This window comes from Octopus bimaculoides, chromosome 6 (genome assembly GCF_001194135.2).
Source record: "Octopus bimaculoides isolate UCB-OBI-ISO-001 chromosome 6, ASM119413v2, whole genome shotgun sequence".
NCBI lineage: Eukaryota > Metazoa > Mollusca > Cephalopoda > Octopoda > Octopodidae > Octopus > Octopus bimaculoides.
In genome coordinates, this window is record NC_068986.1 from 45,902,179 (window position 1) to 45,929,962 (window position 27,784).

At 33.8% G+C, this 27,784-nt stretch overlaps 1 protein-coding gene across 1 annotated transcript in view; it reads right to left on the reverse strand.

Annotated features, from left to right (window-relative positions):
- LOC106868360 (agrin) overlaps positions 1–27,784 on the reverse strand; it is a gene marked incomplete at its 3' end in the record, with an annotated part of 738,012 nt that overhangs the window by 51,739 nt on the left and 658,489 nt on the right. The window contains exons 18-25 of the mRNA XM_052968462.1: positions 20,165–20,326; positions 18,616–18,756; positions 17,348–17,569; positions 14,686–14,826; positions 10,984–11,106; positions 5,825–5,974; positions 4,410–4,611; positions 1,564–1,779 (exon numbers count right to left, since the gene is read on the reverse strand). Coding sequence (XP_052824422.1) covers positions 1,564–1,779; positions 4,410–4,611; positions 5,825–5,974; positions 10,984–11,106; positions 14,686–14,826; positions 17,348–17,569; positions 18,616–18,756; positions 20,165–20,326 — 1,357 coding nt within the window. The remainder of the gene's footprint in view (positions 1–1,563; positions 1,780–4,409; positions 4,612–5,824; positions 5,975–10,983; positions 11,107–14,685; positions 14,827–17,347; positions 17,570–18,615; positions 18,757–20,164; positions 20,327–27,784) is intronic.

Here is a 27,784-nt window from a genome sequence, read left to right on the forward strand (position 1 = left end):
ATATATATATATATATATATATATATATATATATATATATATACATGCACACACACACACACACACACACACACATATATGATGGGGTTCCTTTAGATTCTGTCAATCAAATCCATACACATGATTTTAATTGGCAACCTGGGGATACACCAAGAGATACTTTGACCAGTAGACGCAGTGGGGCAGAAACCGAAGTCATGTGGTTGGGATGTAAGTTACTGACTGAATCACATAGCCATGTCTGAGCCTCTACTTATATGTTATTTGCATTTCTGTGTGTGTATGTATGTGTTGGTCTACAGTATCTTTTCTCTACAGTGATTTTCTGTAATTTGAAAACTGAAATTAAATAATTTTCGTATATAACAGAGGAATGAATTAAAGACAGAGGAATCGTACTGTTGAGCAATTTACCAAATCATCCCTTCATTATTATTTAAAATCAGATCTTAGAAACATGTATTGTTAGTCAGTTTAAAAACAAATGAAACTAGTATAATTCATGTTCATGAATGTCCTTAAATACATTATGTTGCTTATAATTTAAAATATAGCTTACAAAAGTTTCATGTGGTAATAGAATTAACAAATGATCATTTTAGAATAGAATAGAATTTAAAGCTAAAACAATCACGATGGGGTAAATTGCATAAATGTCATCAGTAAATTAAAAATGAATGTACATACATACATAATTACATACATATGTATGTGTGTATATATATATATATATATATATATATATATATATATATATATATATGAATAAAAAAAAATATATAAAAAAAAAGGGTTTAGCATGATCGTGTATAGAGGAATATATTATTTAAAAGAGTTCCAACTCTGTCTGATTTTTATGTTTTATTTATATTCTTATAAAATTAATGTGGGATATAGAATATGTAATATATAATATAAATAGTAAAATGAAATGAAGTATTGAATGTCTTATTGAATATATGAAATATTGAGTATTAAATATATAAGGACTATTATACTTTCCTGCCTCATGACAGTCATCAAGGTCCCGTCTGACAGATGTAGTGTGTGTGTGTGTATATATATATATATACATACACACACACACATGCATGCATGCATACATACATACATACATACATTAATACAGAACTTACAGCTCTTGTACTCTGACTATGAATGCTTATTTGTACCTTTCATTGTAGGTGCATTAGGTTATATAACAATAAGTTTGCACAAAACTTTAAAATACTCAGTTTCAATGGAGAAAGATCAAAAGAAACTAATGTGGATTCTCCAAATCTAATCTATTAGTAAAAATTTGTAAGACATTCCAAAAATTCTCCATCTGAGATTCTTATGTGAGTAGATGCACATACTTGGGTGTATGCATGGACAGTTCAACCAATGCACCAACTCAACCACATATTTATAAACACCAGGAACTGTCTTAACTCAAAAAGACTGGCTTGACCTTTCTCAAAGAAATGCATGTATGTAAGCTCTATGTATGTAATAGATGTGTTCATCAGTTGTCAATAAGATAGAAACAAATGCAGAAGCTAGAGGAAATGAATGACTTACAGTGAAGTGAAGTTTTGAATGTGTCCAAGGTAAAGAGGTGACTCCAGGTTAAGAGAAGTCAGATCACCAGGGCTACTACTTTCTGCAGTATTACTTTGACCATCAACTTGCAAGAAACCATCTTGGCCAATGCGCCGAGCAATAACATGGTGATATTTATTTAGTCGAATTGGTTTAGCACTGCGAATAATAGCCAGACCATTGCCTAAATCATACCTGTAAATAATGAGTTTAATTAGAGTATAATTGAAGAAAGTCATCAAAAGTAATTAAAAGTTGAGAATAATGTTTATTATTAAGAAAAAAGGAAAACAAATAAATTACAACCACAACTTGCATATAAGTGTGCCTTGATTGTGTATGATGCTTTTGCTAATTAGCTTTTAGCTGATTATGTAAATATTGACATGATCTCAGTTGTCCCAATATTTGACCTAGTGAAACATTCAGGATGTGACTGCTGGAAAGACAGAAAGCAGTGTCCAACAGTCAAACCTTTTCATAACCCTTGAACATTTAAAATGGCCATATCAAGGCCAAATATTCTACCTATTTTATGTTCAAACTGAGCAAATCCAGTCTCTCTCACCTACCCTACAATATCATTCTAAAAATATACAGTCACATTGTTGAAATATCAAAGCTACAAGATCATACATGATTAATTCAAAACAATGTGAATAAGCTTTCCAGTTGACAGAGTAATCTAAAAGGTAGAGGGTTAAATCATAGTTGCTAACTCCTAAAGAAGGAGCTCAGTTAAAAAATAAAATCAAATGTAATAAAATAGATTGTACTGAATACTAACTTAAAAACCCCTGAGTAAAACAGAAAACTATAGCCACCATTTGTAAATGACTATGACTTGGTAGTATGTACAATGTTATTGGTTTTATTTTATATGCTTTTGTTACTGCATGCTGACACAGGCACTGTCTTGATCTTCCTATCCTGATCAAGTACATATTGACACACTGAATCCCTCATCAGTTATTGACCAAAAATCATCGCAATTTCAACACCTTAACCCCGCTCAGACCTGGGATCCTGTGTCTAACCTTACCCTTCACTTAGGCTCCTGAGAAAAAGACATAAATAGTTGTATATACAGCTCAAGAGTACTAATTACAGGCAAACCGACAAAATCACTAATGAAATCAGGAGAATAACAATAATAGGCCTATCTCACAACTACTACATTTGTTCACCTGAATCACTACTTTCTTCATCACTCTCATCAGTCTGATTGTTCAAATCACTTTCATTCTTTGCATAGAGGAGAACTCTTCATCCAAAGAATAAATATCATCAATAATTTCCTCAACTGCAAGGAATTTTGACCTTGCTCATTTACAAGGTGAAGTGCCAGTTTCATCACACTCATTTCATCACAAAGTCTGTTATTTTTTCGATTAATAACAATCATGAACAACATCTATGAGTGACACCATTAACAATGAGTCATAAACACACTTGACTACAAAGCTGCAATGTGATCAGTTGTCTAATGTTAGTATTTTATCTTCTCTTTCTACATGTTGTTCATCACTGCTTTAGCAGGCACCCAGTTAAGATGTCATTTAAGCTATTCCTGCAATAAAGGGAACACAAGACGACAGGGTTAACAACATGGGATGTGATATAGAAATTTGGTTGTTATTTTCAACAGGTTAAGTGATATGTAGAAGCTCCCCTTCGTTGGCTTATATAGAAAAAATTCAAGAAGGAAACAACATTCAGGTTTAAAGAAGAGTATTGAAGAGCTTAGGTTTGTTTCCCTAGTGGGAACACCCACTCAAGAGTTATGAGCAGTTCTCTAATTAAAGCAAACTTATGCTTTATAAAAATCTGCACCAGAACAAATCTTTTTGGTAACAAAAGAATTTCTATAGATACATTTTAGTACTCTATTACTAAAATCAAAGAAATATTTCCTTTAATCTTTATTATTATGCTGATCAAAATTTGAATGACAACATCCATAATAAAACTTCTTCCATTCAGATTTTGAAGGGCTGGCAAAATCGTTAGCACACTGGCAAAAATGCTTAGTGGCATTTCTTCCAGCTTATATACTGATTTCAAATTTCACTGAGGTTGACTTTGCTTTCCATCCTTTCAGGTTTAATAAAATTAGTACTAATTCAGCCAAAATTCGAAACCACTATTACTATTATTATGACAGAGTGAAGAAATATGGTTCAGTTGTCAGAGTGTCAGACTCACAGTCATGAGTTAGTGAGTTTGATTCTGGGACCAAACTATGTGTTGTGTTCTTGAGTAAGGTACTTTATTTCATGTTGTTCCAGTTCACTCAACTGTAAAAATGAGTTGCAACATCATTGATTCCAAGCTGTAGGGGTTTTGCCTTTTTCTTGGGTAACATCAGTGGCATGGAGAGGGGAGGCTGGTATGCATGAGCACCTGCTGGTCTTCCATAAACAACCTTGCTTGGACTTGTGCCTTGGTGGGGAACTTTCTAGATGCAATCCCATGGTCATTCGTGGGTAGATAAGCAAGATTGTTAGTGTTGGAAAAAATGCCTTGTAGTGTTTGTACCAACTTTTGCATTCTGGATTCAAATCCCAATGAAGTTATTTTAGCCTTTTATCCTTTTGAGACTGATAAAATAATGTCAAATACTGGGTCAATAAAATTGACTATGCCCTCTCTTTGAAATTGCTAAAGGGTTAAATAACAGCTCAGCCCAATGTACACATAAAAAGATAACACCAAAGTGTTTTGTTTTTTCTAAAATCTTTACACTAACAAACATTTTAATTACAATAATATTTCATCAAGTTAATAATAAAGATTATCAACAGAAAATCTGCTATGATATTTACCGAAGTTCAACAAAGCCTTGGTTTAGTGTCAGAGATACGAAATCTCCACTACCATCTTCCTCTTTACTATTGAAAAGAATAATTCCATCTTTATTCAAACTTTTAAATTCTACTTCAATTCTCATCTCAGTTGTAGCATTCTTAATCTGTGGCATTCTCAGATAGGAAGTTCCAGAGAATGACGGGACTGTGAAAGATACAACTAAAAGGAAAAAAATATACATAATGTTGATTTTAATTTCAGAGAGTAACTGTTTAAATGAAATTTAGATGAACAGGGATACTAATTTTAATATTATCACTGTATCATAAACATAGCAAGATATAATTTCTCCTTCCTATAAAATAAAAGATCTTTTATGCCTAGAAAAGAAAAAAAATAAATCTATAGTAAAACATTGAAATTAATTATTAGCACAAAAGTATTGGTAACTATTGGTAACATTTTAAAGATTTGTATATTTTAATTGCAACTCCTATTGTATTTTTTCGTTTTTCTTTTTCTTTTTTTTTGAGATTTATGGATTGACTAAAAAGAGAAAGAGTAATTCATGTATAAATTATGAAATTTTCTTAATTCAAACTATTTCAAACTAGTCCATATGTTATTTTTCAAGGAGAAACACTTTGAAAGAAACTGAATACTCCTTTCAAAATACTGAGAGTAGAACAATCATCAGGCTATTAATGAGAAAACTACTCCAACATAATCCATAAAGGAAAGTGTAAAACTGATTGGAAAACTCACCCATGAATTAGTTTGAAAAGAGTCATGAAATACAGAATAGAAAAATTTGATGAATATTTGATAAGAATCTCAGATGTTTGCCCACACACACCCTTGAGAATTATCAAAAAATCTGCGCTTTCAGGTTTTCAAATGTTATCAAAAGTATTATAATTACATCTAGTCACACTCTATGCAAATCACTGTCATTAAATGTGATTACAAGCAATTTTGGTTTTCACAGAGTGCCTTGAGTCTCTCTAGTTTAAGCCACTACTTCACTGCAGTGAGAGGTCACAGTTTCTGTAAGATAAACATGTGGTTAGAGTGCCAGAGGAGAGGATTTCAAAGCATATTCCTCAAGCTACACCAGTTTGGTCTCCAACAAGCAGGAAACCTAAGGTGAGACAGCCGGATCCTATACATAGTCTCAGTTGGTCACACTTGAGAAAGTTTAATGATGATTGCTTCAACCCTGTGGGGGAAGTACCTGAAGACTCTACTCCCAGAATAGTGGGCAGTGAAAATGGATGGAAATAGATGGATGGACATATGTATATAAATTAAACCATGTTCTTGCAAGGTTTACTTTAAATGTCTGAAGTAATGGATTTACATAGAGATACAATATGTCAAGTAGTTAAGCTAATATGCTTAGCTCTTGTATATTAAAAGCAAGAAAACTTACCGTCTTTGCAAATTGATCCACCTGTTCCTAAAGGACATAGACATCGGTATCCGAGTGTCTTGTCCATAAGGCATGTTCCTCCATTTTGACAGGGATTCAGTGTACAGGTTGTATTAGATGTTGGTGATGGTGGAGGAACAGATACAACCTCTGCAATAAAACAGTATTACAAATGTAACATCACTAACAAAGAGAATATATACATATAGACTCGACTTTCATGCATAATAAACACTCTAACAAAGAGATTATTTGTCTAAGCTGTTTTAATGTGTTCAACTGATTCTCTGAAAGCTATAATTCTGAACAGAGTAGTTTGGTGAATATCTGTATTTAAGTATATTTTATAGTATATAAAAAGTAATATAAAATAAGGCATTTTGCATTAATAATTCTTCAATTGACAACAGCAAATAAAAATATAACCAGATTTGGAAATCAGACAGTTTAGAGATCAGTTATTAAGCTATTAAGCAAAATTATTCCAATATAGTTGATAAATAATGATCAGAAATCAATAAGAAAACTGCTGCAGCAAAGGTAATAAAAAACAAAAATGAAAAGTAAGGGGAAATTGAGTGGAATTACTGACAAATAGCAAAACATAAGGATATGAATGAAAAATATCTTCCAAGTCAATTTTTAATTTCCTGACTTCATTTCCTTATTATTATCCTTGATGTTATTTTATATGAAATGTGCCAGTAATGATTGAAACAAATAAAAGGAAACCTGGAAAGCTTGATGGGTATTTACTTTCAAGTCTCTTGTCACTGAGAGAAAATTTTGTCAGGACTAATTATTTTTATTTTTATTGATAAGCTCTTTTCAATTGAAGATATACCTTCAAAGATTTAAAAAAACAAAAAAAAACTATTTTCTACAATATGAATTTTGTAGAGTTATTATCGTAGTGTTGCATATGTTTTGCATCACAATGTCATGTGACCCAAACTTTTTTAAATGGTTGCCATTTCTGTGTCAAAGAAATTTTTCTTTATGATATGTTTTGCTTGGTTATTCAGTTGATTATTTAAGGTCAGCAGAAGTAAGGGATCACATATGTGACAGCTGCTTTACTTCAATAAATTCTTTGCTGTGAGACCATATTTATATACTTGAATAATGCTTTGTGTGCAGGATTATGAATACAATCTATTTGGTTGTAATAATTTCTTCTTCCAACCACCATAACAAATTTTATTACTAATTTGTTGTTACATGATACTGAATTTATATTCAGTTTATATTGATATATTTTTTAAACCTCTAGTTTCAAAATGAAAATTAGTTTTCTTGTTCAAGGTAAAAAGCTAACTCAGTTGATTAATGTTTCTAAGATAATCTATATATATAAAGATAAGAATGTGTGTCTGTCTGTGTGTGTGTCTGTGTGAATCCCTAAAACTCGAGAACTACCCAACCAATTTCATTAAAATTTTACACATGCCTTACTTACAGTTCGTACAACGTCATGGACCAAAAACATTTTCAACTTCTTGCCTAATGCGAGCCCACAGCAATCTCTTTCTTATACTATTTCAGTATTACGTGTCAAAAGTGAAACAATAATATCTCTCTATTGCAATGTGAGATACTTTCAGTTTAATACTTTCACTATTATAGTGAAACTATTACCTCACATATATACATGCATACACACATATTCGTCATAAACACTCTACCACTGCTACTAACATCTGTTGGGAACCCTTTCAGACCTGCCTTACATTCAAACCAGAATCTCAAAAACATTATCCCCTTATATCTCATTCTCATTTCATTACCACGATAGGCAAATAAAACTTACTTCTCACGTGGAGACAATGGAAGATGGTAACAGACATTAACCAGATGCTACCTTGTCAAGTGAAATATATTGTCATCCACTTCAGCTCTAACCTTCCTAGCCTATGGAGAGTTCAAACGACCTCCACACAACTATAGCACCACTGAACCGTAATCTCAAAAACATTGTCCCCTTGCATCTCATTCTCATTTCATTCTAAACACATGGAAATAAAACTTACTTCTCACTACAGGACAATGGAAGATGGTAACAGATATTAACCACATGCTACCTTGTCAAGTGAAATATATTGTCATCCACTTCACCTCCAACCTTCCTAGCACCACTATAGCACCACTGATATCTTCATCCTTCTAGCTGTCTGCTTTCTTACAAATACGACAGAATTCATTTCCAGGCAGATAACATTCAGAACGCAATTCACAATCACTGTCTCCTTTCCTCTTACTATTTCTCTCATCTTGTCTTTCACAGCATTGCTCTATCAAAACAATACTGATCAACTAAAGCACATTCATTCATTTTGCTGAATTTGGTACGTAAACTTTCTCGTTTGTAAATTGCATCAATCTGAAAGATTTCACTATTTCTAGCATGCGCTGCTACCACATAACGGCTTCTCGCAAATACCTGTTCAGTGGTTGCAAGATGTGCTACAAATACCAACCAAATCAATTAATATTTACAAGTACACCTGCATATCAACTCCCAACACTTTTCTTTCCTTTCTAGCGGATTCCTATGTTTTCCATCACGGACATTCCAATTATGCAAAAATAATGTCTTTCATTTTCAATTCCCTGTCCCTACTCCTAATTTTTACATTTTCACTTCTTTCAAAATAATTCCTTACTTCTTCCCTAATGCAGGCACCAAGCAATCTTTTACATTGCTTCAGTCAATTTCTTACATTGCTTCAGTCAATTTCTTACATTGCTTCAGTCAATTTCTTACATTTTCATTTCTTTCATTAAGAATAAGGGAACAGGATACTTGATACCAACCGAAAACAGTCCCAGTTTTACCTGTTCTCCTTACTGAAATGCGTACTGGTGCATGCATTAAAATCTACCAATAGTTTTGGCTTCTTCAATAATGCAGGCCTGCAGACCAACTAACTTACCTACAATCATTCCTATATTCATTTCACTAAGGAAATATGTAAGATTTCACTGCTATTTCTAGCATGCACTGCTACCACGTAATGGCTTTTCGCAAATACCTGTTCAATGGTAGCACGATGATTTATGACCTGAAACAACTGCTGTAATCACCTCCACCAGTCTTGAGAGCTGTTTAATCAATTTGCAGTCGATATGTGCGTGAAAATGGAATCAGAGAGACTGTGTTTCATCAGGTCACATAAAAAAAAATTGAGCTCTGACAGCTACATCCATCCCTGAGATGCCATCAACAATGATGGCATCTGGTGCATCTTTGGCTTTCCACTTCACCAATGACACCCTGCCATTCAACAGCTTGCAGTGCACCTGGAAAACAGTCAAAAAGTGTACTTAACCAATGCTAATGCTTCTCTGTTGGCAGAGGAACCAAGGGATAGCACACTCACTGCATTCTTCAAGCTTTGTCAAGTGGATCCATTCACTCAAACCATGCTGGATCCACAGCTTCCATCGTACTATACTTGGAATGGAAAAAAAATGGGCCCCAGAGAAAGCAGGTCAAAATGTTCATGGATACCCTGGCATTAAGTTTGACACTTGCCTTGGGTGAATATACACAGTGCATCTCACTCAACAAGAGTGCTTCTACTTCGGTCTACTACTGTAGGAGGTCAGAGGGCCAACGTGTTTCCAGGCCCTAAAAACCGCTCATGGACATGTCTGCACAACATACAGAGGAGCCTGCTATTGACAAGGTCTGTTAGAAGATGGTGCACAATGGAATGCAACTTTGGGAGAGGCTGCATTATCAGAAAAGTCTCAGGGCACTATTTGAAGTATTACTACAGACATGCAAACTATGTGATCATGCCACTCTATGGCTCAAGTACAGGGACAACCTGGCTGAAGACTTTAAGTGACAAGCTCAACTGCTCTATTCTGACATGGAGGGTATCAGCAATGAAGTCTATAACAAAACTCTCATTGACATTGAAGACAGAATTGCCACACTGGGTGGAAATTAATTGTCCACATATGGCCTGCCACAAACATTCAGGTCAAGGTCAAATAACCTTCCCACTGCTGTCATTCATGAAACATCCTACGACACTCAAGCGCTTTCAAAGTACATTGTTGAAAACGAGCCTAAATTACTTCCGGACCAGCTGCAGGCCTACAGAACTATTCTTAACTGCTCCTGGAGGGACAGGAAAAAAATTAATTACAAAGCTTCTCCTTGCAGAAGTTAGGCAGCATCAGGACATTGCAGTAGCTGTGGCTTCCTCTGCGGATGCAGCTACTTTTTACCTGGTGGCAGGACAGCGCGCTCAACTTTCAAACTCCCTCTCAATTTAGCAGCATCCAAGACGCCTTCATGCAACATCAACAAAAGCTCAGATATGGGGCAGGTACTTAAAAGGTGTCATCTAATTGTCTGGGATGAGTGCACCATGGCTCACAAGGATGCTTTGGAAGCACTAGATAGAGCCCTGAAAGACATCCAAGACTGTCAGGCTCCAATGGGGGGTGTAACGCTTCTGTTGTCAGGTGATTACAGGCAAACTCTTCCTGTCATTCCGAAAGGCACTAGAACAGATGAGGTCCAAGCATGCCTAAAGTCCTCTACCCTGTGGCATCATGTTATGATCCTCAGTCTTAACACTAACATGAAAGCTCAGTTACATTAGTGGACTAAAGCCCTTCACATATTTTCCCTCAATCTTAATCTATACCTCTCATTATACTATGCTAATATCAAGCTATTAATAATTCTTGTTTACACTCACTCTCTTCAGCACAAAGATTTTATTTGGAATCACTGATTGGCACATGTTAACAGTTGAATCAAGGAAGGTGCACCTGTGTGGTCACTCAAACTGTTAGAAATAGCTAAATTTCATTTAGACTACACACTCTACCATCTTTTAAAATTTCTAGAACTTGGAAGTTCTAGAAATATAATATAGATGGCATAGTCAGGGCAGGAAGACTTGACAGAGCTGTAAATAGCAATTAGAGTATGTTAAGAGTTGAACCAAGAAAGGAGTCTCAGTACAGTTGCTCAACCTACTCAAAAAAGCAATCAAATCTCCCTCACTGGACATCTTACCATCAGACAATGTAGTTCTAAGTATAAAAAAAAAAGATAATTGGATGGTCATGGCTGGAATGCCTTTGATTTATAATAAACAGATGTCAGATTGGATATCAAATGAAAATGGTACCAAGACAATTCTTTTTGTCCATAGTTTGAATGAAGCCGGTTTTGCAGACACAGATGCCTAGTACGCATCGACTATTTGGTACATCACAATCACTTTCACTGGGACACAAGTCATCGATTCTGCCTGCAAAGATAAATTTGCCATTTTAAAATTACATAAAGAACAAAACTGATTTTTAATTATATTGTTTCAAATAATAATGAATAAGAAGTTATAATAATATTAATTTGAAATTTTGGCACAAGGTCAGCAATTTTGGGGGAAGGAATAAGTTAATTACATTGACCCCAGTGATCAATTGTAACATCTTATTGACCCTGAAAGGATGAAAGGCAAAGTTGACCATGTTAGAATTTGAACTCAGAATGTAAAGATAGACAAAATGCTGCTAAGCATTTTGCCTGGCATGCTAATGATTCCGCCAGCTCACTACCTAATAAAAAGTACTATATTAACATTTCCCATCCTTGGTGTGTGACTTAAGTTTAATGCTGTCATAATATCAAAGCCATTCAAATACAAATACTATATTTTCATGTATACAAATCAAATTATACAGATGAAAATTTACAGCCAAAAAGAAGTAGGCCAACTTATAAGCTATGATGACTTTGGAGGACTAAAAATTTCCATGTGAAATACAGCGGAAAGGTAGTGACAATGTTTGAATGTTTACACTACATGTTTACACTATATACTATATTGATTTGGGTGCCAGAAAATGCACTATACAAGCATCTAGAAAATCATTACACTTTACACCTTAGTAAAGTATGAATCTCAATTTGAAATGAGTAGAAGTCATACTATTTATTAAGTGAGTGTGTCTTAAAATTCCATTGCTTTCATGATTTTTTAAAAATTTCATTTATATATTTTTGCAGAGTACCAGCATGAGTGTGTGGTTAAGAAATCAGTTTCATGACCGTGTGGTTTTGAGTTTGATTCCACTGCATGGCACTTTGGGAAAGCAAATTCAACCATAGTGTCAGCTTAAGCTTGTAGCAAGGGCCGTAAAGGCTAAAAGGAACAGGGCAGAGTGACGTTCCTTCATTCTGTTGTTGGTAGGTGGCGCTGCAATGGCACTTCTGCTAGGGAGGTATAAAAACGCTAGAGGGACAACAAACTTTCTCTTTTTTTTTTGTCGGTCTCGCTCCTGGGCAGTTTGACTTGTCAACTGATACAGCCAGCTAGGACTGCTAGCTTGCTTTGCCTTTGGTCATTATTGCTACTGCATTATGTAACAGACACATTTCTTACTCTCTACTCTTTCAGTGTCAATCTACAACTTTTATTTATTCACATCCACTTTTGTATGAACACTGTTATAAAAACTTGTTTAACTTTGATTTGATATTGTTTATCACACCAGTACATGCACCTTAACACAAACAAGAACACCAGATTCATGTTTACTCTTCACTAAAAGCTTTTGAGTCAAATTTAGTTGACAGAAACTATGTGAACACCTAGTGTGTGTGTTTGTGCATGTTTATATTTGTGTGGGGTAGATAGATGGTAGAGAGATTACTGAGTGTATTTACATCTTTGAGAGTGAGAACCATTACGTTTGAGCAGAAATCCCTTGCAGGATTTATCTCCCTTCATGCCAGTATTTACTTTGCCTTTCGTATCTGATGTGAATGTCAAAATAACTGCCTTACAAAGTACTGGATTAAAAAACAAATAGGCAACTAAAACTCTTGAAGGCAATGCCCCAACATAACCCTAGTCTAATGATGAAAAAGAATAACAGAATAAAAATAAGATGAGATATAGGTGCTCAATTATATTCTGAGTTCAAGAGTTCAACTCCCCTAGAATTAATTTTGTCTTTGTTGATTAAATCAGGGCAGTCTTCATGAACAACGGAGGAGCATCTATGTGGCTGTTTCATCGGCTAGAAATAACAGCCATAATCTACTGCAAATTACACCCTTCTGTCTTGAAATTAAAGAGACATGCAATGCTTGAATGCTGCTAATCATAGATTTTTGTCTATTTAGGGTTGAACTAGGGCTAAACAACAGCAAATATAACTCTATACTTAACTGAGAAATCATTACGAAAGACCAACGTAAGGGGGGTGAGCTGGCAGAATTGTTAGCATGCTGGACAAAATGCTTAGTGGCATTTTTTTCTGGCTTTTTATGCTCTGTGTTCAAATTCCATCGAGGTCACCTTTGCTTTTTATCCTTTTGTGAGTCAATAAAATAAGTATCAGTCAAGTACTCGGGTTGATGTAATTGATTTAGCTGTCCCTTGTGTCAAAATTAGAAAGAATTATTACAGATTTAATGTTTCAGGTTTTTTTAGTCTTTATTGTCTATAATAACGTAATTCCATTGTCTATAATAATGTAATTCCATCCACTTCTTGACTGGTATTTTGTTTTATCAACTATAGATGGATCTATCCATCAATCCATCCTCTCCTTTACATACTATTCCTGGGAGAGTCACAGGCAGAATCCTCAGGCATAGCAATTGTTATTACACTTTCCAACTAGATTCCTAAGCATGACCAACTGAGATTATAAAGATAAAGGTAACATTTCTTTCTTGAGTCATACTGACTCATAAGGGTCAGTTTCATGGTTTCCATGGTGTATATATTCCCCACCTGGATGGACACCAGTCCATCTCAGGGTTACTCATTTTTGCCAGCTGAGTGGACTGGAGCAACATGAAAAATGAAGTGCTTTGCTCAAAAACATAATGTGTTGCCTGGTCCAGGGATTGAAACCACAGGCTTACAGTCATGAGTCCAACACTCTAACCACTTGCCTCCACTCAACTGAGATTATGAATATTATCCAACTATCTTGCTCAAGGCCTACCCCTACAGATCTTGTCAGTTGGCTCAGTTTGAAGAATCTGTCTTGTGATTATTTCCTGTGACATTCTAATCACATGTCTGAAATACCAGAACTGTGACCTCTCAATGTGGAGAAGTAGTAGTTTGACCTAGAAAGACACCCTGATCCCCAAGCTATGCAATCTGTTGAGTAATGTTAACCCACTGATCCTTTGGAGGAACTCAATTTTGGCTGCTTGAATTCACGGTTATACTGTTTCGGCCATTACCCAACATTCACAATGATAGGTGAGGATAGGCATGAAACCCAAATTGAAGATGGATGGATGAAAGTCAAAGCTGATGTTAGCAAAATTTGAACTCAGAATGTAAAGAACCACAAATATCACAGGCAGTTTGTCTAATGCCCAAACAAGACTGCCAATTTATTCCATCAGTAAAATTGTATTCTCAATTGAAACTGGTTTGTTGTTATTTCAATTATCTTGTAGAACCCCACCCCACAAAAAAATAATTAATGACAAAATATAAAATAAAAAATGGTATATTATAATTCTTAGTTCCCTTCTGTTATAATTGTCAAGCTTCTTGTTATTAATAACACATTATTAAGGTAGTGAGCTGGCAGAATTGTTACCGCATCAGACAAATTGCTTAATTACTTCTTCAAGCTCATTACATTCTGAGTTCAAATTCCATTAAGGTTGACTTTGCCTTCATCATTTTGGGATAAGTAAAAAAAGGCATCAGTTGAGTACTGAAGTCAATATAATTCATTAACCCTTTCCTTCCCTGAAACTGGACCAAAATTAGAAATAATTAATAAAGCATTATTTGAGGAGGAATAAATAAATCCATGGGAGGTGACAGGAAAAAATTACTTACCAACGACTTCTGGTGGCCTTTCTGTAGCCTTAGTTAAAATGATTTTTGTTACTTCGTTACTAACATGGTTGATGTGCCTGGTTGTCTTTCTTGATCTTGTTGTGGGAGTAGGAGAGGTTACCATTCTTGATTCTGTTGAGACTACTAAGTAGAAAGAGTATTCTGCATAAGACCACGTTTTCCCTCTTCCTCCTTACCCAAGTTGTCATTTTCCTCCTCCCATTACTGCTAATAAGTCTTTTAGGGAAAGTTACTCCATTATAGATGAGCATAATATTGAAGATAAAATTTCTCAATATCATGAAGCTAGGGCCAATGCAAGGAAATGCAGATCCCAATTAGAGAATTGTCATTGGAACCCTCTACACTACAACAGCCAAAGATTGATGTTTGACACTTCATGCAGTATGCTGATCCCAGTCAAAAAACATTGAGGGCTTGAGGTTTCATCATTAGTCACAATAATATACTAAAAATTCATGATAGTGTCCTCTACTCAAGTGTGTGTACAGGGCCCAGTTTGAACAAATCTGTCTAATTGGCTTAAAACCAGCCCTGCATAAAACCATAGGTTAATGAGAAATAGGGAAGTGATGTGAAGTGTAGTGTGGGATGAGAAAGGGGTGCTCAATGACAGAACTGCATTGTTTAACATTGTTTGACAATGCATTTGCAACAAGAAACCATTGCAGTACTCTACAATACAGAAACTGCAACAAAATAGATGGTAAAACAATAGTTGATGGTACAATAATTCTACATAGAATTTCTCAAAAAAAATAGTGTATTTATGGAGGTCTTCCTAATACCAAAATATAAGCCAAAGTATATACACAAATACATCATAAAAAAAATTAACTCTGAAAACTACTGGTCCTAATTGTTGAATATTTTTAAAATCTAGTACTGAAAAGAAAAAAGAAACACATGGAAAGTACCAATATTCCTGTTCTTCTTTGTGATTCAAATCAAAGTATGTGAAAACATACTATTTCCTAATCATTGTAATTTGAAGTTGAGGCTGAGATAGCTTGAAATATTCATAGATATTGATTTAGAAACACTAATGTTTCAAACTGAACATAAAAGACTAGTAAAGAAAAATTCTTAATAAAACAGATGAAATGCTAATATAGTTGTGTCTTTTGCACAAGTTTGAAAGAGCAATGCAGTTCCAATCTACACACATGCACATGTACACACACACACACACACACACACACACTTATACATACACTCAAATGTAGATAAATAAATACATATAAAAAGTGCATCTAAAAAATATATGAATATATTTGCTTTTAGTGATACAAAATAGAAACAAACTTAATAGTATTACAATAAGTTGTGGTTAAATTAGAAGTTTAGATAAAAAAAATTAAGGTTCCACTTTCTTCCCCTTATTTTTCATAATCTTTCTCTCCTTTTCACTATTCCCAATGTATCTATTTGGCACCAATAGAAAACATCACTCTCAGTTGTAATATTCTGCTTGAAGCATTAGACTTTTCTTCTTCTTCTTCAGAGTAGGTCAATTTATGCCATTTTCAAACTGTTTATGCCTGCAACAGAGTCTACCAGAGGAAGGACTAACTGTGAAGATGAGTATAAAGATTGTTAAGGAAAAATTAAAAACATGAATGCTGAGAAAGCTACGGGTTGCCAAAGAAATAGTTGTAATTCTGAAAGCACCAGGTTGTGTTATCGCACACTTGTCTAATCCATGCAATTTAAAAAAAAAAAAGATGTATGAATAGGTGCAAGCATGGGTGTGTGGTAAGAAGCTTGTTTCCCAACTTCCAACTACATGGTTCCAGGTTCAGTCCCACTGCATGACACCATGGGCGAGTGTCTTCTACTATAGTCTCGGGCTGACCAAAGCCTTGAGAGTGGATTTAGTACACGGAAACTGAAAGAAGCCAGTTGTATGTGTGTGTGTGTGTGTGTGTGTGTGTGTGTGTGTGTGTCTGTGTATCTTCATGTCTGTGTTTGTCCCCATCACCGCTTGACAGCTGGTGTTTGTGTGTTTATGTCCAGTAACTTAGCAATTTGGCAAAAGAGAATGATAGAATAATTACAAGGCTTTAAAAAATAAGTCCTGGGGTCGATTTGCTTCACTAAAACCCTTCAAGACATTGCTCCAGCAGGGTTGCAGCCAAATGACATAAGCAAGTAAAAGAATAAAATTATAAAAGAATACCAGTATGAGAAAATGATGAGGAAGATGATGATGTCTTTATTCAAGGCTTGTACCATTATGTCACCCAATTCAGAATACTCTGAATATGAGCAAATATTTTTACCAATACTCTAGTATGGACTTCTGTTATACAACTCATCTGTGAACATAGTTGGTATACGTGATTAATAACTGAAGCAGTTACATTTATACATTCCTATAGGAAGGTTGACACATGAACATCAAAGATATCAATAGTGTTGTTATTGATGATAATTGTGGTAAACTTGATAACGTTGAGAATGGTAATATACAAATTATATGACTAAATTAGATAAACAATGATAAAATTATATCTAAATTCTCTTCGCTTTAATTTTCAGGAACTAATTTCATTTCCCAATGATTAGCTTTGTCGTGGTTATTTCCCCTCAAACTTAATGATTTTGCAAAGAATGATTTAGAATTAAAATCTGTACTTACAACTACAAATTCCTTTGTGTTCAATACTGATAGGCTGTTGTAGACGACAAGAGAATTGTTTGAGTTGACATTCAGAACCATAAGTTTGGTTATCAGAACCACAAACAAGGTCTGGGTAACCAGAACAGTTGATGTTACATACACATTGGTGTTGGTTATCGATACGTTTGCATACTGCACCGTATTTACAGTGCAGATATTGGCAAGACTTTGGTGGTATTTCTGTAACATGATATATAATATTTAAATGCACAAAACAGACACAGAATACTCTACCTAAAAGATGTTAATGAAATAATTCATCATTATAGTCTAAGTTTAGTGAGTTTAATAAAGGTAATATAGCTAGATTAGTGATTTCTCTTTGTGGTCAGTAAAAAAAGATTATGATTACTTTTCAGCTAACCCAGTTCACATAAGTTATGATAGGTGATCTCTGAAAACTGTCCTCAAAAATGTAATTCTCTCACAAAATAGCAATATTGCAGTAATCTGATATTAAACAATAATTATGTTATTTTTCTTCAGTGTAATTGACATTGTAAGAACTGAAACAACTAAATTAATTACTTTATATTACAAGGAAAAACACCTTGATTTGTTTTCATGATTTAAACTTAAAAGCAAGTGCAAATTTGAATTTGCTGATTTAAACCAGTAAAGCCTTATGAGATATGTTATCTCATATTTGAATAACAAATAAGAGTGGATAATAATACAATTATGAGTAGAAAAGAGTTGGTTGAACCTTGCTGCATTTTTGATAACCATGCATATTCTATATTACCAGGTTGGTTAAAATAATATTTGACACAAATAACAGTAAGAACAAATTTGCAAGTACTAATTTCCGTAATAACCATTTTAGTAAAATGTCTGTCAAAATATTATTATCTAAAATCAAATGTAAAAGAAATCTCTTAACAACTGAAGAAAAGCTGGAAAAAAGATATACATAGGAGAAAATCACAATTCCTTCCCCATACAATTTCAAAATGCGAAAGGTTTCTAAAAAGAAAGACATAGCTCTATACATGATTCCCAATGAACTTCATGATAAATAAGCAAAAAAAAAATATATATATATATATATATAAAAAACAATATGAGCATTCTATGCATCTGCTCCCTTATTCCTTAATTTTAAATTCAAACTTCTAATCCTGCCAAATACTATGATGAAATGATTATCTCCCTTATATTAACTGTCTGTTAGGGGACAGCATGAGTAAGAAAATTATTTTCTCATTAAAGTTTATTTCATTTACCAGTGCATCCTTGTGGACCAAGTTGCATCCTGTTTGGACAGACGTTGCATTTCATGCCAGTGATTCCATTTTTGCACATACAACGTCCACTGTTCTGTTCACAGTCGTCTCTAACTGAGCCATATCTATTACAGTTGCATGCTGAAAGAAAATAATATAAAAGTTGTGCAAAATATTTTAAATATTGATATGTAAATATAGAATATTAATATTATTACACAGTTTTAATTTACCAAAGAAACTGATCATTCTATAAAAAGATAAATAATAAAAATATTAGTAATTTAATTGAATTTAATTCAAATAAATTTTAAGAATTGAAGCACAATGCATAATTTATGGTTGGCTTATATATATGTGAGGTATCACTGATCATGTAAATTTCTTGGAATTGATAATGCTTCCATTCTGAGATCACAGAATATAAAGTAAAAACATTATTGACATCCAAGCTGAAGTTTCACTGCATCAATATATATGATCCTCATCATTTAATGTCGATAGTCCATACTGGCATGTGTAATGCAGTTTGACAGTAACTAACAGGGCAGAGGACTATACTGAACTCTGATGTCTGTTTTGGCATGGCTTTTATGACTGGATGCTCCTCCTAATCCCAACCACTATTCAGAGTGTACTGGGTGCTTTATATTGGCACTGACAAATGAAATAAGGTTTCTGTTGCCTCAATATTTGTTTTCCAAGATTAACTGGAATAGATTCAGAGCATTAGTAAAATCGCATCATTAATACTGGTCACTGAGAGTTTATTATTTCTTGCTTTATTCAGCAACATTGTTTATGTTTGCTATTGATTCTTACTGAGAGCTTTTTTTCTTTCAGTTTAGTCATGGGAAAAGATCTGTGCTCAAAACATCAAAACATTGGTAAGAGTGATGTGGTTAAGGATTCTCTTGAATAATTGTGAATTAACAACTGCAGGAAAGAGATGTCAGAGGTAGCAGCAGATACATTATGTATGACACAAGGAGAGATGTGTGAGTTGGGAAAGTCTGGGGTTAGATGGCATGAGACCAGGCATTTCAAGAGTAGAAGCTACTTTCATTGCAGTAGAAAAACAGAGTGAGGAGACTACACATCTGTAGGCCAGAAGCTGGAGTGTGTTGGTGAACAACTTTACACCATCAACAATGTTCAGTTGCTTCTGAAATCTGAGCAGCATTCTGTATTAGCTTTCTCTTATCAAAGGTGCTGTACATGCTGTATTGTTCAGAAACTTAGGAAGATGTGTTTCCCTTTATTTCTATTGTTTGTTTATAATTGAGTTCAATTCCTGATTTAGCAGTAGTTTTGGATATCATTATTGCTCTCAGATAATGTGGACCATTGGGAAGTTGTTCCCTAAGTAAATGCATTTTGATTACTAATCAGTTTAAGCCTAACTTAAAATAGTAAATTATATTGTGACCTGAATAATTATAGTGTTTTTCTTAATTCTATATTTGCCAAAGTTAACAGAAATTGTCATTAATTTATAACAAATAATCTGATTTATAAAATAAACAATAAGGAAGAAATAGTAACTTACGTATACAACCTGCACTGCCTTTAACTATAGAGAGAAGTCCCCAGTTTCCAGGTTTACACCGGTCACATCTGAGACCCCCAACGCCTGGTTTACAAACGCACTGTCGTGTATGGGGATCACAGCTTGTGCCGTATGACCCTAGAGGGTTACATTGACATGAGCCTAAGACAAAAAGAAAAACAATGATGATTAGTTATGAAGAAAAGATATTGCAATTTACCTGAAAGCTCTATTAGTTGAATGCTAATAATTTGCCTCATTAGCAAGAGATCCTTTATTAATTCTTTGAGAATCAATTATGACACAGTTAGTCTAAAGTGTTCTTTGGGTCAGGGAGGTAGGGGTGGGTGGCCTTAAAATTGAGGCTAAAATCTAAGTAGACAATTTAACCATAAATTCAAGGGAGTGTCATGAGGTAAAATGTATTTGGGTTCATATGATTTTTAGAACTTCATTTTCTAGAGCAAGGGTCAGCAAACTTATGATATCATTGACCCCTTCATAGAATCACTAATAACTTATTGACCCCCATCTTATAAATTTCCAAAATAAAATTAGAAATTAATGAAATTTCTTGATTTAAAAACAATAATTCTGTTATTCTTTTGTGCCTTTACCATTTTTTATGTAAGAAACATTTATAGAAATCTTATGAAAATACTGAATAAGACTGATAAAGAACATCAAAAATTCAGTCATACTATATTAATAGTCAGAAAGTTTTTAGCAAAATATGTGTTGGGTGAACACTAGATATTGCATCAATATTTGGTGTGAAATACTTGAGCCTTAAATGACTGCACTTTTCCAGATTCATTCTGTTTCTCCCTTTCATTGAAAGTGAATATGCATGGCAAAAACCCACTTCAATTACGAATGAGCTTGAAAATGTAAATTTAAAGGGATCAGCTACTGCACTTAGCTTAGGATATCTATTTTCAGTATTCTTGTTGCACTAATAATCATTTAGACTTTTGTCTTTAAATAAGGATTTAGATTCAAAATCCATACACATATCAATGAGCTCATCTTGTAACTGATTTAATGCCTGCATTTTTATTTCCAAATCAAACAATTTTTCTTGGTGATTTATGTATATTTCTAGGTTACTATTTGAAATTTTCCTTTTGTAAGCATTTCTGTACTTTTTAAACTTTGAATATAAAATCTGCCAAGTAGGAAAAAACGATCTCTACACATTTTAAATTCATCATATAGAGAATAACTACATCCATAAGAAACTCAATAATGGTGTAATGCAAGCTGAGAGGTCCCTGCAAGAAATCACCTCTTAACAATCATCTTTCTTTGATGTGAAAAAGAAAAAGCTGGTTGAAGGTCTCAACATTTTTTCACCTAACATTGCAAATAATTGTGATTCCAGAGGATGCGCTTTTATTTTATTCCCTGACCTGATACACATATTTAGAGCAGTTTGTATTTCTCCTCTTACATTCTTAGCTATGCGATGATTTCTGAAATACACAGTGGATAGTATGCACATCAGAAACCTCTTTTTTGAGGAAGAATGCAAATCGTTTGTCATGACTAACCATTACTGCTGCACTATCTGTAACCAGTGTACTGATATTCTCAAGAGGAACATAACTTATTCAAATAATCCTCTAGGCATCACAAAACTGTCTTTCCTGTTGCACCAGCTTTAAGATAATAAGCAATCAAAAATTCATCAACAATGTACTTTAAGATTTGGCTGTTATACTGCATATAGGCCACAAGAATATTTGAATTACTGAATGTTGACTCATCAAGTCTGCTAGAAAACTTGCATTGTCCAAACTTTGGGGTCAGAGCTTCATCAATGTGTTGACTCACTGTTCTTGGACATTTTGAAATAAGCAGATAGCCTTTCTTAATAAGAATTTCAAATATGTCTCTAATAGCTGGTATAATAGTATCCTTGTTAATGGCTTGCAATTTTCCTTTCTTTGCTATATTAAGAAAGATGGTACATGATGCCTTCAAATCTCTTTCATAACCTTCACAGATGAGTGTTTTAAAATATGTTAAATTTGACCATTTCATAATCTTTTCCTTCAGTGCCTGAAAAAATCAGATATTTATTTTTAAAAAAATCTGATTGAACTCTTTCAAGATGCTCTTTCATTCTGTAGGCATCATGGTATCATAATTGTAGGTCTTTTTTTTTTTACATAACAGTATTATTTTATTGGTAAATGATAGTATAAATCCAAATTTTAAATACTCTTATAAATACTGTTGGTACATATTATTATCTGAAGTTGCAATTATGGGAGCTAAATGTTAAAAAAATTCATTTCAAAATTGTCAGACAAATGAAACTGCTCTACTGTAAATGGGCAAGAAATGTACATTCGTATTGAGCATCTCTATTACATCTTCATGAAAGTGTGCACTCACTCTCTAATCAATATGTTGATGTTTCATGTTTACTAGAGGTATTCCAACAATGTAACATCTGCTAAAGCAATTTGAATTTCCATCTTTTGTGGACCTTTCTAAATCAAATGTTATACATGTTAAAAAAACAGTTTGCTACTAATTCAGTCCCCTTAATGCTCAAAATCATTTCACCTGTTTACTGACCTTCAGATAGTTACATAAACCCCAACTAGGGTTCAATATTGACCACACCCTTGATCTGGAACAACCTATTTGCAGATAAGTGGGCTGCATTACTGAGGGATAAAGAACTTTGCTAATGAGGCAGCATAATACTGATCAAATATGACTCGTGGGTATTTTTGTCTAGGAGGCCAACAATAACTGATTTACTTTCAGCTCTCACTAGTGTTAAAAGTATCCAATAAATAGAAAGGGATGAGTAATGGAAAAGTATGATATTATTATTGAAGAGCCTAGTGAACAGTGCATTATTTGTTGAATAGTGCTCTTGTAAATTTGAAGAAAGCAGCTCCATTGTCAAGTAGGATTTAGCATAAGAGCCTCAACATAGTTGCTGAACTCCATGAAACAGAAGTTCATTTTTCCTCTGATGAAAGCATACAGATAGTAGTAGCAGTGATAGTAGTGTAAGAGTTGATAAAAACTGTTTTAATTTCATGACATAAATATATCTGTTGCAAAGAATTTATTGACAAGTGTATGAGAAAATAAATTTATGATAAAAATATTTCTGTCACCCATGAAGAAATTTCATTGCTTTAAAACTGGTGCCATAGGAATGCAATCTTCAATTACATCGTACTCTCATCATTTTACCTTGAAGTTGGTAAAGTTTCTCTTGAAAAGAAATGAGGAAACCCAGCTCCCAGCTGCAAGTTAGACAGTAAGAGAGTTTGCAGATTATGTGAGGTATAATGCACCCTTTCATGTTTGGATAGTTATTATGAATGAGTTATGACATAGTAAGATTACAGCCCAGTTAATGGTAATAGTTGATGTCCTTTAAGTATTGTGGAGCTTTGTGAAATATACTTGTCTTTGTTTTTGTTGCTCATTTATAAAGGCTACTCAGTACAGAGCAATTCTAAAATGACCAAGTTAGAGAATGAACAGAGGAAACCATCCTCAGATTGGAGACTCGTCTCAAATGCTTGCAACAGAGTGGACTTCACTAAAGGGTCAGATTATGATATCAAACAAGCCTGTAATAATATTACTAGCCAAGGACTGGGAATACTAAAGAGTTGTGCAGTAAAATGATGTGAGGTGAACTGCCTTGAATAGCAACTGGAATAATTTTAAAAGGCATGGACTATAATATGATGCTAATGTAAAGGCTAAATTTGAAGTTAATAAAAAGATTATCAGTGATTGTAGAGTCACTTGGTTGGTTAAGGATTTGGGTTAATGATAAAACTTACTGAATTTTATATTTCAAGATAGTAAATTGACCAAACACTGTGCAGGAAGACAGAGTCAAATTAATTGAGTGAAGTAGAGTTTTTGTCATAAACTTTAAAGAGAAGTGAGGTGAGATAAATGTCCTTGTAAGAGGACTTTGGTGATAGAAAGAAGTTGCAGATAAATTTGTGAAATGAGGGGAAGAGATTCGTAGCTAAAATAACTGAATGACAGCTGAAAGTAATAGAATAAAATTAAATGATTTTCACCAGAATTCTACAGAATTATAAGGAAAGTTTTATAAATGAATCTGATCAAAACATTGTATTTATGTTTTAAAAGGGAATTACAAACAGGTTAGTAAATACCTAACTGCAATTAAGCAATTATTCTGAGTATATAAATATATTTATTAGAGAATGTGTTTCAATATACCAATGGGTTAAAGAGAATGAGCAAGTGTATAATTATATAAAAAGTGTGCTCATGAGAGAGAGAGAGAGAGAGAGAGAGAGAGATAGAGAGGGAGAGAGAGAGAGAGAGACAGACAGACAGAGAGAGAGAGAGACAAAGAGAGAGAGAGAGACAGAGAGACAGAGAGAGAGAGATGTGAAGCTATGAGTAAACAAAAGCATAAATAGAGAAACAAAAGAAATATAGCAACATAGCAGTGATTCATGGAGAATGACTTACTTGGGCAGCCTGCAAAATTAGGTGCCTTTGCAAGAGTTACATTGTCTTCACAGCAACCAAAAGTATGATATTTACAGCCAGTAAACACAATTTCTGAGAGAGAGTGAAACAACATAATACACATAACATGCAACATGCATTGTACATTCAATATTACTTTGTTGAAACTCGTATTTCTATGAAAGATTTTGAAGTATTTTGTAAATCTTGCATTAGTTATGAAAACCTAAATAAAATTTACGATATATATCAGCCTCTTCATAAAATAATTGTTTCTAATTTAGGCAAAAGGCTGACAATTTTGTTGGGCGGAGATTAGTTGATACCACTGACTTCATTGCTGCTAGACTGGAAATTATTTTATTGACTCTGAAAAGATTGAAGGCAAAAGTGACCTTGGCAGGATTTGAACTCAAATATCACAAAGCATTTTATCTACTGCTCAAACAATTCCACCAATCCATCATCCCCTAATTCTGCTGTATTATAGTAATATAAACTTTATATTTTATGGATCTACCACTCTCTCTCTCTTTATGTATATATATATTCAGAAGCTGATGATTTACACCATTGCCACTGAAAGATTTATTGAAAATAATTATTTATATTCTGTTACTATTTCAGTTTTCATTCACTGAGGGCTTAGACCATATCAGGGCACTACCATCCAAAGACTGGAAGTTATAAATTAAATAACTTATCTCACAAATTGAGTTATATATAATTTTCCAGTCAGATCTGGTATATAACTGACTAAAAGTTTCTAGTAAATCATAATCGTCAATATTCTGATATGAAGCATGCTTTTGAAACTGTAAGCTGATAACATGATATCAATTTATCAGATGATACACAGCTCTAAATATCAAGTGACACATACTGAAATAGCAGAAGAAGCCATAAAATAGTATTTAAAAACTGATAAACTTCAGCTTTTTTGACAGATATACAACTTCAATTATTAAAATAGGTCACAAATAGAAAACATTTTTAACTATAATTTTTGGATAATAAAATGATAATTTTTCAGACTGTTAATTGATTTTATCTTTACAGATGATCATTTTCAATATTATGCACTAAGCCTTATGTGACAGTAGCTTAGTGGGTAAGAACATTATTGTCATAATTTAGAAATAATAGTTCCTAGTTCAAATCTTGTCCAATACTATGTACTATGTACACATCAATAAAGAGAGAGGTGATAATGATTGGAAGTCAAACTGATCATTGTGTATTAACAACTAATTTTAGAGATATGGACATAGATGCAGACAAGGCTGTATGGTTAAGAAATGCATTTCACAATCCAGTGGTTCTGACTTAGAACTCACTATGTGCTTCAGCAAATGTTTTCTAGGCTATGCTAAAGTTGACCAACAGTGTGAGTAAAATTTGATAAATGGAAACTGCGTAGAAGCCCATTACACACACATATGGATGAATGTGTGTGTGTGTATGCATGTGTCTGAGTGTAACTGCAAATATATATCATTATCATCATCATCATCATTTAGCATCTGCTTTCTATGCTGGCATGAGTAAGATGGTTTGACTGGAACTGGTAAGCTGGAGAGCTGCACCAATTTCCAGTTTGATTTGGCATGGTTTCTACAGCTGGATGCCCTTCCTAATGCCATATATATATATATATATATATATGTATATAATGTATGTATGTATGCGTGTGGACATGCGCATATGTATGTATATATAAAATTAGCATTAAGCATCAGGGCGTTCATATGCCATACCTGTTAGAAATAAGAGTTAAAACCCCAGATTAATGGGCATGGCATATGAACGCCCTGATGCTTAATGCTAATTTTAAAATTTTATAGCTATTTAACACTATTCAATACCTCTATATTATCATTGCAGATTTTATTGATGACTGATATATACCATAGCTAATATTAGCAATAATAATATCGTTATGAATATTTTATTCATTATGGATATATATATTTAGGTTGGGTGGAGGCACAATGGCCCAGTGGTTAGGGCAGTGGACTCGTGGTCATAGAATCGCGGTTTTGATTCCCAGACCGGGCGTTGTGAGTGTTTATTGAGCAAAAACACCTAAAGCTCCACGAGGCTCCGGCAGGGGGTGGTGGCGAACCCTGCTGTACTCTTTCCCCACAACTTTCGCTCACTCTTACTTCCTGTTTCTGTTGTGCCTGTAATTCAAAAGGGTCAGCCTTGTCACACTGTATCACGCTGAATATCCTCGAGAGCTACGTTTAGGGTGCATGTGTCTGTGGAGTGCTCAGCCACTTGCACATTAATTTCATGAGCGGGTTGTTCCGTTGATCAGATCAACTGGAACCCTCAATGTCATAAGCGATGGAATGCCAACAACAACAACATTTAGGTTGGACCAAAATATCTCAAGATATTTTTGCTGACAGTATCAATTTTATTACCCTCAGTATGTATATTTATATATATATATATATATTGAGTGTAATGAAATTGATATTGTCAGCAAAAATATTTTGAGGTATTTAGGTCCAACCAAGTTATCTTCCCTTAAACTAAAGTCAGCTTTGTCTTTGTTTTAAATGAAATCAATAAAATAAGTATGAGACAACTTACTGGGGTTAATATAATTCACTATAACCTTTAAAGGCAATGACCCAGCATGGCATAATCCTCAAAGGTTATAACAAGACTAACCGAATATCATTTTTGATTGTTTGTATTTAATCACCTTTGGGTATGAAAAATACCTTTTTTTTTTTAGGGTAGTTTTCATCATCAAAATTATCAATTTACATTAGATAAATCAAATAATCTTTCATATGATACAAGCAACAACAAAAGAGAAAATAAGGACTTAAATGCAAAATGAAGAACAAAAAATAACAATGGAATGTTAACTGCAAAAATGTAGAACAGAAAACTACATTGTGAAAGTAGATAAACAAAATATAAGCAAAGAAAGTGGATACATTTTATGAAATATTGAAAATGCTGGAGATTTTGAGGGAAATAAAATGAAAAAGCATGCTGGTCAAGCAACAGAGGGAGTAATATTCAAAGGAATGTTCAAAATAACCCCAACCCGTTATTATAAAAATGACCAAAATTGTTAAAAATATATATTTAAAA